This window comes from Capricornis sumatraensis, chromosome 3 (assembly GCF_032405125.1).
Source record: "Capricornis sumatraensis isolate serow.1 chromosome 3, serow.2, whole genome shotgun sequence".
Classification (NCBI taxonomy): Eukaryota; Metazoa; Chordata; class Mammalia; order Artiodactyla; family Bovidae; genus Capricornis; species Capricornis sumatraensis.
The window spans coordinates 27,689,744-27,709,669 of record NC_091071.1 but is presented as its reverse complement, the minus strand read 5'-3'; the positions used below and the strand labels follow the sequence as shown (position 1 = coordinate 27,709,669).

At 49.8% G+C, this 19,926-nt stretch overlaps 1 protein-coding gene across 1 annotated transcript in view; it reads left to right on the top strand.

The window, feature by feature from the left end:
- ABCC1 (ATP binding cassette subfamily C member 1 (ABCC1 blood group)) overlaps positions 1-19,926 on the top strand; it is a 107,168-nt gene that overhangs the window by 56,750 nt on the left and 30,492 nt on the right. Inside the window, exons 14-19 of the mRNA XM_068968395.1 lie at positions 1,574-1,661; positions 4,410-4,485; positions 7,006-7,132; positions 11,527-11,703; positions 13,771-13,938; positions 15,825-16,008. Coding sequence (XP_068824496.1) covers positions 1,574-1,661; positions 4,410-4,485; positions 7,006-7,132; positions 11,527-11,703; positions 13,771-13,938; positions 15,825-16,008 — 820 coding nt within the window. The remainder of the gene's footprint in view (positions 1-1,573; positions 1,662-4,409; positions 4,486-7,005; positions 7,133-11,526; positions 11,704-13,770; positions 13,939-15,824; positions 16,009-19,926) is intronic.

Sequence of the window (19,926 nt, the reverse complement as noted above, 5' to 3'; positions counted from 1 at the left end):
TACTGGAGTGGGTTGCCATTTCCTTCTCCAGGGGATCTTCCTGACCCGGGGATCGAACCCACGTCTCTCGTGTCTCCTGCATTAGCAGGCGGGTTCTTTACCCTTGCGCCACCTGGGATGCGCCAGGTGTATGAAACAAAAGTTATTGCAGCTAGGCTTTCCTGAGCTCCGCAAGATTCTTTCTGGATCCTCTTCTATTCTAACTGAGTCTCTTCCACCCTGCCCTGTCGCACCGGGTTCTGTTTCTTACACCTCCAGCTACTTCATGCTGATGTATTACAGAGATCAAACCAATATTGTAATTGAAGCAATTATCTTTCAATGAAAAATACATAAATTAAAAAAAAAATCCCGCCACTAAATTGGTTTTGCAACCCACTCATGGGCTTGGCTCACCATTTGAGAAGTTCCAGCTGGACGCCCTGGAAGCCCCTAGCCCGGGTGGTGATTCTAAAGGAGAGGAAGCCACTCAGTCACACTTATACCCTCTGAAGCTCCTGCACTTTCCTGCCCACGGCGTTGGTCACACTCTTCTCCCTAACTGTCCACACGTTTCCATGAAAACTGTATCATTAGCCACATTGACAAATAAGCCTTAAGGTTTCATTGTCCAAGCCCTGGTCAAAGCTTTTAAAAAATAAGCCAGTAAAACCCCTTCTTATTATGACCAATTTCACGTGTATGCAGAAGTGGCGAGAATAGTATAAGAATGCCGCGTGCCCATCACCCAGATCCAGCGTTTTGCCGTGATTACTTCATCCGATCCTGTCTTCCTTCCTCCCTTCATTCCTTTCTCTCTTCGCTGAAGAATTTTAAAGGAAATCCCAGATCTCTTGGCATTTCACCCATAAATATTTCAGCATGCATTTCTTCTTACATAAGTAACACCATTATCAGACCTAACAGAAGTAACAGTAATCTCTTAAAATAATACTTGTTCCATATTAAAATTTTCTGGATTATCTCTCAGAAATGTCCTTGCTATTGGGCTGTTTAAATCAGAACCTTTGCTTTTTTAAAATTTGTTTTTGTTGAACATATGTTCAGTACACACAGCATAGTGATTTGATACATGGGCTTGTGGCACTGCTGTTACGACCATAGCGTCAGCTATACCTCGGTCACCTGTCACGGTTATCGTTTGTTTTTTGTGATGGGAGCCATGCAGTTCTCGTCTCTTAGCAGCTGTGGAGTTTATCATACAGTATCCTTGGCCACAGCCACTGTGTAGTGCATTCAGCCTTCAGGACAACTTTATCTCCGAGTTTCAAGTTTATCTTAAGCAAGACCATTGCCTTCGGTTGCTTCTCAAGTCTTGTCAGCCAGGACGGTCCCCCACCCTCCTCTGTAATGCCACCTGTGGGCCTTTTAAAGGAAGACACACTAGAACCCAGACCCATTTAATTTTTTCTTCTGAGGCGTCCGCTCGGGGTAGGAAATGCAGAAACTTAACAGATAAGAGAGGATGTGGGCCTCTCTGCACCCAGGGGAAACCACTGTGAGTTAGCCTCGGGTCTGTTTTTGCAAAAACGTGTTTAAAAATAACTGCAGCCTGTTGTTGCTCTCCGTGCAGGCGAGCGTCTCCCTGAAGCGCCTGAGGGTCTTCCTGTCCCACGAGGACCTGGACCCTGACAGCATCCAGCGCCGGCCCATCAAAGACGGTGCGTCCCGGGAGCGTGGACAACCTACAGGCCTTCCCCGGAGGGTGAACGTGCACCTCTCTTATCTGCCTTCTTGTGAGAGGCCCACCCCTCCCCGAGGGCCAGGTTCCAGGGCCCCAGCTTCCACTCCATTCTGGGCAAATCAGCAAACTGAGGAAGTTGGAGACTCAGCAGACGCCACCCCTGCAGCTGTGCTGCCTCAGGCGGGTCACTTCACTGCTCTGAGCCTCACTTTCCCCATCTGGGCAATGGAAAGGACAGTGCCTTTCTTTTGTGTTTGGTAGATTTGTTATTCTGTAGCTTATTGATTTATCCTTTCCCAATGGACCCCTGAGCAGGGATCTCCAGGCACTCAATAAGAAATATTCATAGCACTAGTGGTAGTTACTGCTTTCATTGCAATGGCACGCCTGCTAGGTGTGTCCTGTCCTAAGGACGTCACCATACTCACCCGTCCATTGCTCACTGCAGCTGTGGAAACCCTCCATCAGCAGACGAGGACGCTTGCCTGGGTAACTCACACACTAGTACGAAGTAGCCAGGATTCACATCCGCTGCCCGTCAGCATAATCTGTGTTCTCACCCATGGTTCCACATCTCCGCACTGAGATTTACTGAGCACCCGCTATGTGTCAGTCATTGTTCTAAGGACTGTCTGTGTTGCCTCATTTTTCTCCTCATGACAGCCCTGTGAGGTTGATCCCATTAACAATCTCAAGTTTACAGATGAGGAAAGTGAGGCACAGAGAAGTTAACTAACTTGCCTGTGCTTCTCCAGCTAGGAAATGGAGATTTCCTAGCACACGGGATTTGAACCCACAGAGTCTGGCTCCCAAGCCCAGTAGATGTGGTCAGTGGGATGAACGTGTGTATGCATGTGAGCGGTACATCGCGTGTACACACGTGAGCAGTGTAGCAGGTGTGTACATGTGAGCGGTGCAGCAGGCATTCAGATGTCCTCAGTGGCATATAGAACACCCAGCACAGCACTTGACAAACAAAGATCATGGTAGTCGACCCCCCCATGTATGTGCAAGGCGGTCGGCATGGGGGGCCGCGCCCCTCAGCCTCAGCACCACCAACATTCGGGTCAGGGTCGCTTTGCTGTGGGGATGTCCCATGTGTTGTATTGAGTTGGCCAGAAAATTCATTTGAGTTTTTCTGCATAATGTTACGAAAAACCCAGAGTTTTTGACCAGTGCTATAGGCTGCTTGAGCAGCACCCCTAGGTGCCAGTAACACCCATCCCAGGTTCGACAACTGAAAATGTCTCCAGACATTGTGTCCCTGGGGGATCAAAGTCACCCCTAGTTGAGAACCACCACTTCCTGGAACCTCCCTCCCGATTTCCCTGGCCTGTGGTTGTCCAGTTTCTGTTGTGTTGAGGATCGAGTTATTCCCTGCCCCCAACACACACACACGCACACACACACACACACACGTGTACACAGACATGTACACACACACACGTTGCAGAATGATGCCATCTACTCCAGGGTTTGGGGTCAACCAAGGAGGTTTCAAGCTCCCCAGATCAGCTCACAGCAAGAGTCACGTTGGAAAACCCCTGGGCCTGGGTCCAGGCCTCATTTGAGGCCTTAGCCCCGATTCCCTGCCCTGAAGGCAGCCTCTCTTAGGTACTCAGCCTTTGAGATGTTTATCCACACTCTCCAGGTGCCAGATGGGGGCCCCTAGGCAGCTCCTGGCCAAGTCTTATAGCCTCTAGCTTGACTGACTCTAGTGGCTGTTCTTAAATTCCTTAAATAGCACCTTCCAGCTTCCTCCTTGTTTGCTGTTGCAGGGGACAGATGGGAGCCAGGCAGGTTAAGTTTGGTTAACCAGTAACTTCCGCTCCTCACAGATTTTGTTGCTTTGGTGGGTGGGGCAATTTATTTATGCCTGTGACAACTTAGAAGCACCCCCCCATCCCCCCATCCCCCCCCCCCATCTTCTCTTTAGATGGTTTCAAGTTGCCTCATCATTTAGGCCAGAAGTTGTTTGTGTAAGTGAGGGGCATGGAGTAAAAAGAATAAAATGAGGGAATGTTGATGCAGGCAGATGGGCTAGAACACATAGGGCCGCCTTACGCAGACTTTGTCTGGCGTGCCTTCCCCTCCCCTGCCACGATTCCCCATTTCCTGTTGCATCCCCAAGTTTGCACAGTTTACAGAGATTGGTGTCGAGGGGAAGACTGACCTGCCCTGACGTGAGCGGCGTGGCTGGAGGAAGGGAGAGAGGGGATGCAGGGAGGTGAGTTAGGAGGCCTTCCCGGAATCCAGTAGTTTCAGGGTGAAGGACCCTACTTTGAACATTAGAGGAGGGGCCCTGGAGGTGTAATGAGGGCCAGCCTGAGCTGATCTCGGGCGACTGCATGAGGGAGCTGCTGGCGCCCTGTGACCTTAGCTTCTGCTCACCCCGCCCCCGCCCCTCCCGCAGAGCTGCCGGAAGCTCCCGGAACGAGGACGGGAGGCCCCGGGGGTCCCTGGCCCTCCCAGATTGTGCGGCCTCCTATCTTTTAAAGGCAGAGCCCTCTCGTGGTTTCAGCTCTCTGGGTGGAGGCCGCTTCCAGAGCTGCTGGTTGAAGTTCTTCAGAAACAGTGACTGATGTGACCAGATAATGCCTAGCATGGGTGTCCAGCCTCTGGAGTTGAACTGCCTGATACGGAAAAACAAAAAGTAACAGCCTGCTGCTCCAGCGCAGGCCGCGGCTGCACCTCCGCCTGACGTGTTATCTCTGGTGCCTTCCAGCTGGAGCCACGAACAGCATCACCGTGAAGAACGCCACATTCACGTGGGCCAGGAATGACCCCCCCACGCTGCATGGGTAAGTGGGACGTGGAGAGAGCCACGGGGGCCTGGGCAAACGCAGGTCTGAATTCCAGCGAGCTCCAGCTCTGTGACCGTGAATGGGTCACTTTGCCTCAATGAGTGTCAGTTCGGCTCATCCGGCAGGTCCCGTCGCACCTGCTTGGACTTCGGGGAGGAGCAGATGACCGTGGGCCTGGCTCAGAGGGTTCCCTCAGACTGTGAGTGACTCGAACCTTGCCCAGATCGGCTTATGCAACAAAGAGAAACTTCTGGTTCTCGTAACTGCCAAGGTTCACTTTCAGGTTCGGTGTGATCCGGGGACTCAGACAGTGCCTCTCCTTCGTGTCTTTGTTCCCCAGCCATCTGTGCTGCTTCCTTCTCAGACGTCCTCTTCCCTCAAGATCCAAATGTCCCCCATCGACTCCAGATGTCCCTCCTATATCATCAGGAGACCCACTTGCCTCTTATTGGCCCAGGTTGGGTCACGTACTTCTCCGTGAGCCAATCGCTGTGCCAGAAGAGACGGAGCACACTGATTGGCTGAGTGGGTCGGAAGTTGTGATGGTGGCAGGAAGGATTGGGTCTGCTGAAAACTTGTCCACTCACTTGTGATATCAGACTGGGTTGTTCTCCATCCTCTCTCTTAGCTACCTGGTTCACCCTTTCCCACCATTTCTATGTCTGAGACACTGCCCACCTCAGTCCTTATTTTTCTAAGTCACAGCATCCTGGGAATTGACCTGCTTCCCTGGCTACTTGTCAAATGCCTCTGAGTTCTTTCCAACTGCAGGCCTTGCTCCGGGGATCTCAGACTTCTTAAGGAGTCCCCCATCACAGGGCCAGACAGGACATTTTTAGGGGCCAGATTTATATCCCTCCATGCCCCTAAATAATTGCCCCCTTACTGAGTAGCCAAATTACTGCTGTGTTTTATTTGAGGATGTGGGGAGGGGCAGATCAGCCTTTCTGGAGAAACGAGTCTGTTAGGAAGTTCTTCCTTATGTCTGCTTAACTCATGTCAGCTTCAACTTTAGCTTTTCTCTTGTCCTGCTTCATAAGTGAGTAGTCTGTGTCTATGCCTCTGTCCCTCTGTCTGTCCTTCCAGCCTCAAAGAACTTTTTGTTCCCGTCACCCTCTCTTGACCGACCCATTGAATATCCACCCTTCAACCCCCGCCGACCCCAGATTTCTCCATCCAGACCTATAAAATTTTCCCGTCTTGCCTGGATGATCACAGGAGCTGCCTCACTGGGCTGACTGTTCTGTCCTGGCCCCTTCATCCATTTTCCTCCCAGCGTAGAACAAAAGAACAATCAGTGTGACAAAAGAACAATCAGTGTGACCACGTAGCATGTACGGAAGAATTGAACAATGCGAGCAAAAGCCATCAGCCTTTCCAACCTTTCCACCAATATGTTGAAATCATAATAGCAGCTCTTGGAAAGTGCAGCCAATGCAGGTGAACCCGAGGAGGCCCTGGACATGCCTACCCTCCCCCAGCGGGTGGGATCCCCCATCTCCACTTTGCTGTCTGCCGTGGAGGGCCAGGCCTGGTCCTATGACGTGTGACAGCCCATCTTGTCCGCAGAGTGTTGAGCCTGTTGTGTTTGGTTGGCCAAAACGTGTATTCGGAGTTTTCTGTAGCAGTTTATGGAAAACCCTGAACAAACAGTTTGGCCAGCCCAATACTTCGATTACTGTTATATCCGCCGAAGGGCTATGTCAGTAGAGACATGTTTCTGAAACTCTGATTCACATGTGTTAGGCCCTCCTGTCTGGCTTCCAGCTGGGAAGCATGTCCTCTGGGGCCCTCTCGAGTCTGGACGCCACCCACCCACCTCTTCAGGACTGCCCCCCCACTCCCTGCCTTATCTTGTGTCATTGACGTGTCTACCTGTGGTCACACCTGTGATTTCACACCCACGGGCCTTTCCTCAGGCTGTCCCCAGGTGTCTGGGTCATGCTCACCCTTCCTCTAGCCTTGGTTTTGGGATGGCCTCTTTATTGAGCTTCCCCATTAGTTCAGTAGCAAAGAATCCACCTGCAATGCAGGAGGTGCAGGAGATGGGTGTTCAATCCCTGAGTCGGGAAGATCCCCTGGAGGTGGGCGTGGCAGCTCACTCCAGTATTCTTACCTGGAGAATCCAATGGACAGAGGAGCCTGGTGGGCTACAGTCCGTGGGTCACAAAAGGTTGTACATGACTAAGTGAGCACACACGCACCCTTCCTTGAGCACCTGCATCACGCCCCCAGGTGAAGGGAATCCCCCTCCACTCAAGCCCCCTTCTCCTGTCTCGGAGTCACTCAGGTCGCACCTGCAGGGTCTTCCCTAAGATGCAGCTGTGTCAGGCCTGGCACAGAAGCCTCTGGGGCAGTTCCCTGAACTAATAAGCTCATTGTAGAAACAGCGGGAGTGCTGTCCAGACCTCAAGACTCCGGACAACCCTGCCTTCCCTCTCTCCCAACTTGGGGCCCATCCAGCGTCGGGAAGCCAGGCTCCCCCATCTGAGCCCAGGGTGTGTCATGTCGTTTCAGCATCACCTTCTCTGTTCCGGAAGGTTCCCTGGTGGCCGTGGTGGGCCAGGTGGGCTGTGGGAAATCGTCTCTACTCTCAGCGCTCTTGGCCGAGATGGACAAGGTGGAGGGCCACGTGACTGTCAAGGTAGGAGGCCTGGGTGGGGGCCAGGTAACTCACGGCCAAAGGGAAGGCCACAGGGCAATGCGGTGTTTCCTTTTATGACCTCTTATGACCTTGTTCAGCAGGTGGGGACTCCTTCATTCTCTTCTTCTCTGCCCTCCCAGAAGGCAAGATTGTGGTGTCATTTAGCTCCTGCTGTGTCTCAGCACCTAGAATAGTGCCCGGGATGCAGTAGGCACTGGATAAGTATTTAGTAAACACACGAATGCCCCCTGGGCCACGCTCTGCCCTCGACTCCCTCCCCATCGCCGCCCTGCAGTGTGCATCCCGGGGCCGCCTCAAGCATGGCTCTTTCGGGCTTGTTCTTTCTCTTTGTGGTTCTCCTTGTATCTCTTTTGGCAAATATAACAACACTTAAAATTTTTTATTGATGTCATTGGAATATTTCCTTGGAGAATTCTTTTTAAGGGACTTATTTAAATTCTCAGTGTTTGTTGGATTCTTAATATGGGGCTAAAGGGAGACTGTTTTTACTGCTTTTAAATACACAGTGTTTTGAACTGAGTTGCAGTGTCTTGGGAGAGAGTTTAAGAGGCTGCCTTAGTGAACAGATGTGTAACATCAGAATCAGGAGCCTTGTTTGGCATTTAGCTCTGTCCCCCGCCCCCAAGACCCTTCCCTGGGGTTGAGGATATTTTCTTCCAGAGTTTTATTGATACCAGCATTTCTTGGAGCATGATCTGCAGCAAATTCATCTTACTGTTCAGGGAATAAAGAGTCCTGGGCTCAAACAAGCTTGGGAAATAGTACAGATTCTGATTCCTTTCCTGTTGAACACTTAAAGGCTCTGATAAGTCCTGCAGGGAGGGGGAAAAAAAAACCCACCTGTTTAACTTTGGTTAATCCTGCGTGTCCCAGACACATTTGCCTGTACCTCTTCATTGCCTAGACAGCAACTCCTTATGTCTTAAGATTACTGTCTCCTGGAGTCTACTTTTGGGGCATGCTGGTTTGTGCCATAGTTTTCATTTCAGAGCAAAATCCTTTCTTTGTTGATGATCATATGCCCTTGAGCCTAATGTGTGTTAGAGCAAAGTGTATGATAGTTGGGTCCAGACTAATGAGGGTTTCCCAGGTGGCGCTAGTGGTAAAGAACCTGTCTGCCAGTGCAGGAGACACAGGAGACAGAGGTTCAATCCCTGGGTCAGGAAGATCCCTTGGACCTATTGTTTTAAGAAATGATCTGTCATTACTTTCAAATACATGTTATAAAGTAAAGTTCATAAGCAGCATGAGCTAGGTTAATTGGAAGAAGACTCAGGATCATGGTGGGATCCACATTGCCTTCTGTCTGATTAACCGTGGGTTTCCACAATCACAGCCCTATTGACATTTCATGCCAGATAATTCTCTGCTGTGGAGGCTGTCCTGTGCACTGTGGGGTGTTCAGCAGCATCCCTGACCTCTGCCCATGAGATGCCAGAAGCAGCCACAAGTCATAGCAACCAAAAGTGTCTCTCGACATTGTCACATATGTCCCCTAGGGGGCAAAATTACCCCCAGTTGAGAACCACTGAATATATAGATGATGGACCAAAAAGTGAGGGTGTTTGAATATTTGGTTTGATGAGGTTGTAGATTTATTCGTGACTGGTTATTTTGCCTTGGTAAGGGAAGGGCTACCTACAATGTGGGTAGACCCCAGGTTCGATCCCTGGGTCAGGAAGATCCCCTGGAGAAGGGAATGACAACCCTCTCCAATATTCTTGCCTGGAAAATTCCATGGAGAGAGGAGCCTGGCGGGCTACAGTCCATGGGGTCATAAAGAGTCGAACATAACCGAGCAACTAACTACAACAAGGAAAGTGCGGGAAATGTGTTTAAAATGTTTATTTTGTCTCAGTAGTTTAGTTGGTAGGGCTCATGCATACTGTGGGAATTACCTGTGGGTTCTGCAGTGAGGCTTTGTGACAGTCTGGCCACTTTAAGTTAGGATATTGACGTCAGCAGTTTGGTTATTTATCTGAGAGTGGAGATGAAGAGCTGGGCTCCCTGGGTTTCATTTCCAACCTCATCCTCCTAGCATCCCTTTATTTAACAGTTTTTGAGGGCTCCCCTTTGCCCTTTTAGTGAAGCTCATACTTCTCATCCCGGAGAAGGGAACGGCAATCCACTCCAGTATTCTTGCCTGGAGAATTCCATGGGCAGAGGAGCCTTGTGGGCTGCAGTCCATGGGGTCGCAAAGAGTCAGACACTACTGAGCTACTAACATGCACGCACGCACACACGCACACACACACACGCACGCCCCTAGGACCACCAGCCTCGTGTGAGTCCCCTCCCACCCCCCAGCTCCTTCCTGCCTGTCTTTCTCTCTCATCATGGTCCCATCACACTGGCCTTCCTGTTGCTCAGACTTGCGAAGTTCCTCTTGATTTTGGACACACACAGCAGTCAGCGGCAGCTTGCAGCAAGTGGCAGTGAGCAGAAGCTGGCAGCCAGGTCTTAGTTTCCTGAACTGGGAGTCCTAACCCCTGGACCACAGGAGCCAGCAGTTAGGGCCTGAGTCCCTAGCCCTAGCCCTTGCCCACTTGGTCAAGAACAAATTCAGGAGAGGAGGCAGAAGGTACGAGTAAAGTAAAAAGTTTGTTGAAAAGAAAAGTGCCTGCAAAAAGCTGCGTGGGCAAACTCAGAGAGTTGGTAGTTGCTTTTCGGAAGTTTAAATCCTTCATAAGGGGGCAGTTTTCCAGGTCTTTGTCTTCCCCTGAGGTGTGCACACCTTAGCCAAGATGGATCTCAAAGTGGAGGCTTCTGGGAGGAGTAAGACTCATTATGGTCTGGCATTATTCTCTGACTTTTGACCCTAAGGAGCCTTTCCATGCTTGTGCAGTGGCTCCTTTGTTCCAGAAAAAGGAGGGGAGTGGAGATCCCTTAATCCTTTACCCAAACAGGATTTTGCCCTTCTTTGTCCTGGCCATGACTATTCTCTTAAGGATATTTACAAGACAAAGACTGCCTATTTACCCTGTTTCTGTTGTTCCATTTTGGAGGGCAAATAGGCTGACTGTAAATGCCTTGACTGGAGCCCACCTCTCTTGTCTCAGGAAATGCAAAGAGGAGATGAGTTGTAAGCATCCAACCTGAAGCCCACTTCTTTGTCCCCCCATGAAACGCAGGCAGAGGTCACGTGTAAATGTCTAACCTGGAGCCTTTCTGTCCCCTGCCTCCCTCTCACGCAGTTCCTCAGACTGAAATGCTCTTTCCTCTTCTCTTTATCAGACCAACTTATTTTCACCTATCAGTCCTTGTTTAAATTATTTTTTTTCAGTTACTGAAATACATGAAACAAATGCCCTCCTCGTAGTCTTTGTTCTTATGCCATTCTGACACCTTGCATTATGTGGAAATATACAGCAACTTTAGAAACGGACAGTTTTTATACAGATATCTTTGCTTAAATTTCATCAAGGAAATCTCAAGGGCTCTTTTAATGTTGTCCCAAACTAAGTCTCCCTTAAAAAAAAAAAAGGTTTTTTTTAATTGAACTATAGTTGATTTACAATGTTGTGTTAGTTTCTGGTGTACAGTGAAGTCATTCAGGTAAATGTATATACGTATTCTTTTTCAAATTCTTTTCCGGTATAGGTTAAGTCTTCCTTTTAAAGGACTTTTTGGAAAGTCTTGTATTTTTCTCTCTTAGCCTGTACCACAACAATAATCAAATAATTTTTATTATTATTATTATTCAGGTACTTCCCTTTCTTGGGAACCAGGAGGTTTTGTTGTTGTTTATTTTAAATTTTATTTTATTTTAAATATTTTATAAAATTTCTTAAATTGAAATATAGATGATGTGGGGGCTTCCAGGTGGTGCTAGTGGTAAAGAACCTGCCTGTCAGTGCAGGAGACATAAGAGACGTGGGTTCGATCCCTGGGTTGGGAAGATCCCCTGGAAGAGGGCATGGCAACCCACTCCATTATTCTTGCCTGAAGAATCCCATGGAGAGAGGGGCCTGGTAGGCTACAGTCCATATGGTTGCAGAGTGTCAGACGTGACTGAGGCGATTTAGCACACAGACGATGTACAGCATTTTATAAGATTCAGGTGTGCAGTGTAGGGGAGCTAGGCGTTTTGTTTGCTGCTATCCAGTGAATAGTTACTAAATACATAACTAATCTCATTAACAAGGACTTCAGCTCTCAAACTCTCAATATTGGAGCCAGTGACTGGCCTAGAATGGACTCTGATCCCAGCCCTCGTGTCTGTAGTCCTTTGGGACTTGGTTTCCCTCTTGTTGAAACCATAGATGTGATGAAGGTATCTTGTGCAGTAAGGCCTTCCTGGACAGGGTGTAGGCCGGCTGCTCTCTTGATAACCAAGTCTGTCTGTCCTGCCACCTTCTTTGTTTGCCACCTAGGGCTCAGTGGCCTACGTCCCACAGCAGGCCTGGATTCAGAACATTTCGCTCCGAGAAAACATCCTTTTTGGACGCCAGCTACAGGAACGGTATTATAAGGCTGTGATAGAAGCCTGTGCCCTCCTCCCAGACCTGGAAATCCTGCCTAGTGGGGACCGGACAGAGATTGGTGAGAAGGTCAGTAGACTTCAGCATGGCCCCGTATCAGTCAGCTATTGCTGTGTAACAAACGAGCACAAAAAAAATCTCAGTCACTCATGGTGTTAAACACTTTGCTACTTATGGGTGGGTCAACCGTGACTGGGTGACCCAGGCTGGGCTCAGCTGGGTGGCTCTGTTCCACATTGCAGGCCAGCTAAGCCCGGTTCCAGGCTGTGGCTGTGGCTCAGGTCTCCCCAGTGGCTTCTTACTAGGGCCTGGGTGAGGGGACAGCAGCTCCCCAGGGGGAAGCTTTTTCAATGGCAGCAGCAGAAGCCCAAGAGAACAAGAACAAGAAAACAAAATGTGATGTCTTTTAAAGCACACCATCCTTTCTAGCCATAAAGCAAATCACTTGGTTGAACCCGAAGACAAAGAACCAGAGAGTGCATGTTACTTTTGCGGTCATATGACAGACAAGTCCCAAGACCATTGACACTATACAGGGCATAGGGGTGTCAGTGATTCAAATGTCCACAGCCCTTTTCAAAACATTATCATTATGATAATGATACACATATAGCCAACACTTACGGAGTAATCGCTATGTGCCAGGCACAGTGCTAAACACTTTATACATATCTTGTCCTTACAGCAAGCCCAGGAGATGGGATTTACTGTTAATTCTGTGTAATGGTAGAGGAAAAGGAGGCACAGAAAGGCCAAATGACTTCCGGAGCCCCTTCCCATCTCAGGGCCTTTGCACATGCTTTCCTCTCTGCCTGGCTGGCTTGCTCAGTTGCCCCCTGGTGGTTAAGTGGTGTGCACATGAGGAGTGCAAATGGTCTGGAGCCGACTAAAGAGCTTTCCCGTCCTTGTTTTTAGTTATTAATGCAAGCCAGTGGCTCCACCAACTTTCCTACTTCGTTAGCCATTTATTTGAGTGAAACCTGCAGTTCCTTGGAAAGAAAAACAAAATTATTAGAGCTTTTTGGGTTCTCAAGTGGCAAAGAATCCTGAGTGAGAACTTAATTTACAGGCATTGTGTGGAATCCAAGGGCTGGAATGTGGTGGGGCTCAGGAAGGGACTGATTCCTCCTCTGAATTTCGTCTCTGCTTTTCTGCGGAGCTTTGTCGTTTTTTCCCAAAATGTATATATCTGCCACTTGGAGATTCCTCACTCTCCTTGTTTAGGCTCTAGTAATCAATGTAGGGGCTTCCCAGGTGACACTTGTGGAGATGTAAGAGACGCTGATTCGATCCCTGGGTTGGGAAGACCCCCTAGAGAAGGGCATGGCAGCCCACTCCAGTATTCTTGCCTAGAGAATCCCATGGACAGAGGAGCCTGGTGGGCTACCGTCCATAGGGCCGCAGAGTTGGACACGACCAAAGTGACTTCTCAGGTACACATGCACCTAGTTTTGGAGGAAGAGGATGTGATTGGCTTAGTTTGGGTCTGATGTCTGCCTGGGGCCAAAAAGCTGTGAACTAGAGGAACTCTCAAAATGAACCTGGCTACCAGGACCCTGTCTCAGAGCAGGGGGAGGGTAGGGTGGGCATCTCTTGGGACGGGAGCTGGGCGGTTAGCCTAGCAGGTGTCCACTCTGACTCCAGCCAGATATGCAAGTGATGCTGGCTTACCTGCTGTAGGAGGGCCCTGTGGACCTTGTGCCCTGGATCATATTAGCAAACATTGCCCTTCCTGCTGGCTGGCGGGGTGCAGGCTGGATTGCAGCACCCCTGGGGCACAGCCAGCCTTGACTGCATGGCTTCACCAGTGAGCGAAGCCTCAAGATCACGAGCCTTCCTGTAGCCAGCACTGTGTGGTGCCACCAGCCTCGCCTTCCTGACCGTGCCCTGCTCAGCAGCACCCAGTGGCTCGGGTTTTCTCTTGGCGGGTTTCACAGTTGAGGCTGAACCCGGAGCCAGGACTTGAACTCGCGTTGGCGCAGGCGCAATCTCGCTCTGTTACCACTGCTCCTTCCGCGGGAGGCAGGCTCAGCCCTGCAGGGCCTCTGGCGAGGGGCGATGCATGGTGAGCTGGTGCACCCCTCTGCCTGTCTCGGCTTCCCAGGAGGCCCACCCTCCTGCCGTGTTTCTCCGCAGGGTGTGAACCTGTCCGGGGGCCAGAAGCAGCGCGTGAGCCTGGCGCGGGCCGTGTACTGCGACTCCGATGTCTACCTCCTCGATGATCCCCTCTCGGCCGTGGATGCCCACGTGGGCAAGCACATCTTTGAAAACGTGGTTGGCCCCAAGGGGCTTCTGAAGAACAAGGTACCTGCTGTGGGGGCGGCTTGGGGTCCCCACTCTTTGGTCAGGTCGTGGTGGGTCCCCTTTGGGACCCCTTCGCTTGATTGGACTGGAGATCATATTTTCGAATCCATCCCTTGGCGGCCTTCCGGGGACAGCCTTCTTGTTCTCATTGCCTCCGCTTGGCAGAAAGAAGCCTTTCTTTCTGCTTAAACAATAGGGGTGGTGTCGCCGAGGGAAGTACCCTCCCACACACACCATCCCCTGTCCCAAGGAGCTGGCCCTCCTTTCCCTGCTGACGTGGCCGTGGGCTGAGGGACAGAGGTTTGAGCAGGAAAACGGCCACCAGACCTTAACATGACAGGAAAGGGTTCCTTTCCTCTTCTATTCTTTTTGAAATTTGTTTGTTTAGGGGAGTTACAGAGGCTCTTCTTCAGCCTCTCCCATTAAATATTAAGACATGCCCATGGGAAAAAATGTAGCAAATTCAGAAAACCATGAAGGAGAAAAACAATTATGCATCGTCTCACCACTTAGAGATTTTTGTATTTCTTTCAAGTCTTTTTGCTGTGTATATAAGCTTTTTTTGTTTGTTATTTTTGGCTGCACTGGGTCTTCCTTGTTGCCCACAGACTGTCTTTAGTTGTTTGGGAGCGCACGGAGCTGGCTGGCCACTGTCTGGTTTCCATGTGCACGCTTCTCATTGTGGAGGCTGCTCTTGTTGTGGAACACAGACTTTAGGGCACAAGGGCTTAGTTGCTCCTCACATGTGGGAACTTCCCAGACCAGGAGTCAAACCTGTGTCCCCTGCACTGGTGGGTGGATTCTTAACCACTGGGCCACCAGGGAAGTTCTGTATAAGCTTTTTAATATGATTATCACATCATGCATATATATATATGTATACATATAATAAACATGCTCCTTAATCTGTTGTAAGCATTCCATGCACCCCATAAGAATTCTGTTTAATTTTTAAATACTAAAAACTTGTTTTGGTTGTGAAAGAAATACATGCCTATAGTAACAAAACCAGACAGTACATGTAAAGTTAAAAAAAAAAAAAACAATTCTCTCTCATCCTGCAGCCCTAGCTGCTCTTGAAAGCAGGGGCCAGTGAATCTAGCCCACTGCCTGTTTTGTAGGCAGCCCACCAGCCAAGAATGGTCTTTACATTTTTAAGTGGGTGGAAAAAAATCCTGAAGACAAATATTTTGTGACATAGGAAAATTGTATTAAAGTTACATATCCGCTTCCATAAATAAAGCTTTACTGGATCATGGCCAGCCTGTCTGTTTATGTCTTGTGTATGAGCAGAGGGCCCATAAAGCTGAAAATGTTTACCATTAGGCTGTTTTAAGAAAAAGTTTGCCAACTTGTGTAAACGGTTTGATGCACATCCTCCCAGACTTTCAGTTAGATAAAATAGATAGCCATGTACAAACGCTGTAGTCTTTTGGGGGTGGGGAAATGAAAAACTTAAGTCACAGCATGCACATTTTTTTGCAGGAGCATCATTGTTTTATTCATCTACACATGGATGGTTCCTTCTCTGCGTCTCCTCCAGATTTTTGTTCAAAACCAACTTTCCTCATCACCCTTATTAAAATTGCAACCCCCCCACCCCCCATCTCGGTATCCTTTCCACTTTACTTCCACGTGCTCACAACACAGCACACAGCATTTTATTCATATCGGTCTGGACCCTAGAATCTGGAGCAAGGATCGTTGTTTCCCTCACTCCTGCCCGCGCCCCTGGCTCCCCCACCCCAGCTCCTGGCCTGCAGATTGCAGTGCTTCTGTGTGCCTGCATCCCAGGCGCATGTACAGGTGTGTGGGGTGGGGGTGGGGTGAGAAATTCCCTCTTGCGCGCATGCGCTAATGTGGCCGTGTCCCTGCTCTCCCTGCAGACGCGGCTCCTGGTCACGCACGGCATCAGCTACTTGCCCCAGATGGATGTTATCATAGTCATGAGTGGCGGCAAGATCTCCGAGATGGGCTCCTACCAGGAGCTACTGGCTCGGGACGGTGCCTTCGCCGAGTTCCTGCGTACCTACGCCAGCGCCGAGCAGGAGCAGGGGCAGCCGGACGACGGTAGGACTGTGTGGGCCTTCGGTGCGGGAGGTGCTCGGTCGGCCCCAGGTCTCCCTCTGAAAGTTCTCACCAGCCGCCCTGGAAGCTCAGGAGGGCATCAGGTGGGGGGCTAGGCCAGGCCCTCTCAGGAACCATCTGGAAGGACTTTCAGTTGAGAGGGAGTCCCAGTACTTTAGACAGCTGGGTCAGCAGAACTGGACACAAGTCCTGGTACTTTAATGCGATATATCTCTGGGCCTGTGGAGTTACAGTGGTTTCATGACAAAGATGGAGGTAGTGATAATTACAGTCCTCCTGGCTCCCAGGAGGCTGTGAGAAGCCAGGGGCACAGTCACCTTGTTCTCGTTCAGTTGCTCAGTCATAGCCAACTCCTTGCAACCCCGTGAACTGCAGCATGCCAGGCTTCCCTGTCCCTTGCTGTCTCCCGGAGTTTGCTCACATTCATGCCCATTGAGGCAGTGACACGGGTCATGAGGCCAAACCTGGTGGCTGAGCCTGCAGGATGGAGGTTGGCAGGACCTTAGCTCCAGTCTCAGCTGCTGCTCTTTCCAGCTGTGTGACGTCTGGCCATTCCTGATGGAGCAGTGAAACAACAGACCCGACCTTCTGGCGCCTGAATGTGCTAGATTACTGGAGCCTTTGGCACAGTGCCAGTGACAGCTGCTGCTGTTACTTTTCTTGGGAAGAGTGCCCCCTGATAACCCTACGCATGTGGCATCTGCCAGGTTCAGGTAGACCTGCCCACTTCTCAACCACCACACCTGCTCTGTCCTCACCAGAGCATGCTCTGAATTCTGGGCTGGGGCCTTACCCTGTCTTTATTTGAAGCAAACAGGGTGAGGCGTTTAAGAATCCTGTTCTCTCTTACTATGTGTATGCGTGTTAACTGGGTCGTACCTGACTTTGCAGTCTCATGGACTGTAGCCCACCAGGCTCCTCTATCCATGGGATCCTCCAGGCAAGAATACTGGAGTGGGTTGCCATTTCCTACTCCAGGGAATCTTCCCTACCCAGGGATTGAACTCGGGTCTCCTGCATTGCAGGCAGTTTCTTTACTGATTGAGCCAGCAGGGAAGCCCCGTTCTCTCCTTTAGTTGGTTTGAAATTCAGGGAATTGGTTGGCCTGCGGGTTGCCCTATATTTATGTCAGATGGGCATCTGGAACGGATCCTCCGTTGGTTGCTCCCCACCCCCTCAAGGAGCCTTGACCTGCCTTACACAGAGAGGAAAGAAGTCATCTGATGCCTTTTCTACTTTGGTTTCAGCTGTTGCTAAAAAGAGTGGAACTAAAGCGAGATGGCCTGTCCTGCTGTGATCTCCCTCTTCCAGGAACTAATTACAGACTCCCTGGGCCCCTGGGGTGTGTTTGTTACATGCTCAGTCCCCAGGCAGGTCTCAGATAGGCTGTCTCCCAACCCCCCACCCCCCGGTTGGGGCTGCAGGACTGTCCCGTTGCACAACTCCCGTGGGCAGAGTTGTCATCGGGGTGTCTGTGATGTGAGGATACATGTCAGTGAGTGATTGTTGACTGCTGACCAGGGCTTCTGTCCCCGACAGGGGTCATCACGTTGGCTCACTCACTCCTCCTCACAGCTTCTCATGGGAGGGAAGATGGTGGTGCCCAGTCCACCGGGGAGGAAACTGAGGCTCGTCCCGGGATTCCCTGGCGCTCCAGTGGTTAGTACTCTATACTTCCACTGCAGGGGCTCAGGTTCAGTCCCTGATTGGGAAACTAAGACCCCACTTGCCAAGTGGTGTGGCTAAAAGATTAAAACCAAAAACAAAAACGGGGTCTTGTCCCTCGTGTGCCAGGGGCAGGTGGGTCCCTGTCTCCGTGAATGCGGCTGAGCACTAAGAAAGCTATTTACCATTCACTGATTGGTGTTCACTGAGCACTCAGCCATGTGTTAAGCTCTGCTTCGTTCTCCTAGGCCTACTGTAACGAGAGTCCCGCTGGCTTAAACGATGGGAGTGGGTGGTCTCACGGTTCTGGAGGCTGGACATCTGAGGTCAAGGTGGCGGCCTTCTCCTGAGGGCCGTGAGGGTGCCATGCCTGTCCGCCAGCATCTCGTGGTTTGCTGGCGCCCTGTGGTATTCCTTGGCCTGCAGGAGCATCTTTTGTGTGTGTCTGTCTCCAGATCTCCCCTTCTTACGAGGCACCAATTATATAGGATTAGGGTCCATCCTCAGGAGCCCACGTGAACAGTTAACACCAGAGACCATGGCTCCTCATGCAGTTACATTCCTAGGTACTGGAGGTCAGAACTTCAACGTATGAATTTAGTTGGTGGGGGATGTAGTTTGGCCCTTAAACTAGAAGCGTTCTAGATTTGGGGGAGACAGAAGTGAGCAAGATCCAGGCAAGTCCTGCCCTCACAGAGCTCAGGGTCTAGTGGGAGAGAAAGGCAGTCAGCAGTCAGCCAATGGAAATGGTTCTGTGCAGCATTAAGTGCTGTGAAGGAGAGCATGTCGGGCAATGGGCTGAAGAGTTTGGGGGTTCAGGCACCTCAGGCAGCGTGGTTAGGGTTCCCTCTGGGGAGCAGTGTTCTGACCCAAGTAACAGCAGAGGCCTCAGCCCTTGCATGAGCTCAGTCTGTTCAAGGAACAGGAAAGAGGCCAGCGTGGCCACACCATGGTGGGCAAGGGCTGAGGGTGGGAGATGAGGCTGGCGAGGGGGTTACCCATCCGGGTCTTTCAGCGTGAGGAGTTTGGGGTTTGTTCTCATTGCAGCTGGGGAGCTGATGAATGTCAGAGACAGGAGGGCCCACAGCCAGAATGCTCAGCTTCATTCCTCTGCGTGAGAGTTTGCTGGAGTCCTCCTGGTTTGGGGTTTTTCTTTTTCTTTTTTTTTTAATGTGAGCCATTTTTCTAAAGTCTTTATTGAATTTGTTACAGTGTTACTTCTGTTTCCTGTTTTGGTTTTTTGGCCCTAAGGCATGTAGGTTCTTACCCAAGCAGGGATAGAACCTGTACCCCTAGCATTAAAAGGCAAAGTGTTAACCACTGGACCGCCAGGGAAGTCCCCCTAGTGGTTTTTAATGAGTCCTTTATTGAGATACAATTCACACATCATGTGATTCAGTGAGTTTTAGAAATACTCCAGTATTTTATTTGTGCAGCCATCACCAAGATGAGTTTCAGAACAGGCTCACCCCCTCGAGGAAACCTCACATCCTTTGGCAGTCACTCCCCATTTCCTTCCTGCCCTCTAAGTCCTAGGCAACCACTTAATCTGCTTTTTTTCCTTCTGATTTTTGAGTTGTAATTTCTTCTGATTTGTAATTTACAAAGAACACTGTGTAAATCTGAGGCATGGGATTTGACTTAGCACATCCTGAAATAGGACCACAAGAAGCTTAGTGTACATCCATCATTTCATATAGTTGCAAAAGTAAAGAAACAGAAAAAGAATATTTTTGCCTGTGATGAGAACTCTTAGTAATTACTAAGCAGTTTTAATTATATTAATCATGTACATTATATTTCTAGCACTTATTTTATAACTGGCAGTTAGTGCCTCTTGACTACCTTCATCCAATTCTTGCTCCCCCCACCATCTCTGGTGACTACAAATCTGATCTTTGTTTCTATTTTGTTTTTAAAGCATAACTTACCTACAACACTGTGTTAGTTGCCAGTGGTATTTCTATTTGTCACAGTGGTCACCACACAAATCTACTTTCTCTATCGGTTTGTCTTACTCTGAACATTTCTGTACGAACAGAATTCTTTTGTGACTGGCTTCTCTCACTTAGCATGACATTTCCAAGGTCCGTCTGTGGAAGCTTGCATCAGAACTTCATTTCTTCTGATTGTTGAATCATATTCCATTGTGTAGACACACCACGTTTTATTTATCCATTCAACGGCTCATGAGCATTTGAGCTGTTTCCCGTTTTGGACTATTATGAATAGTGC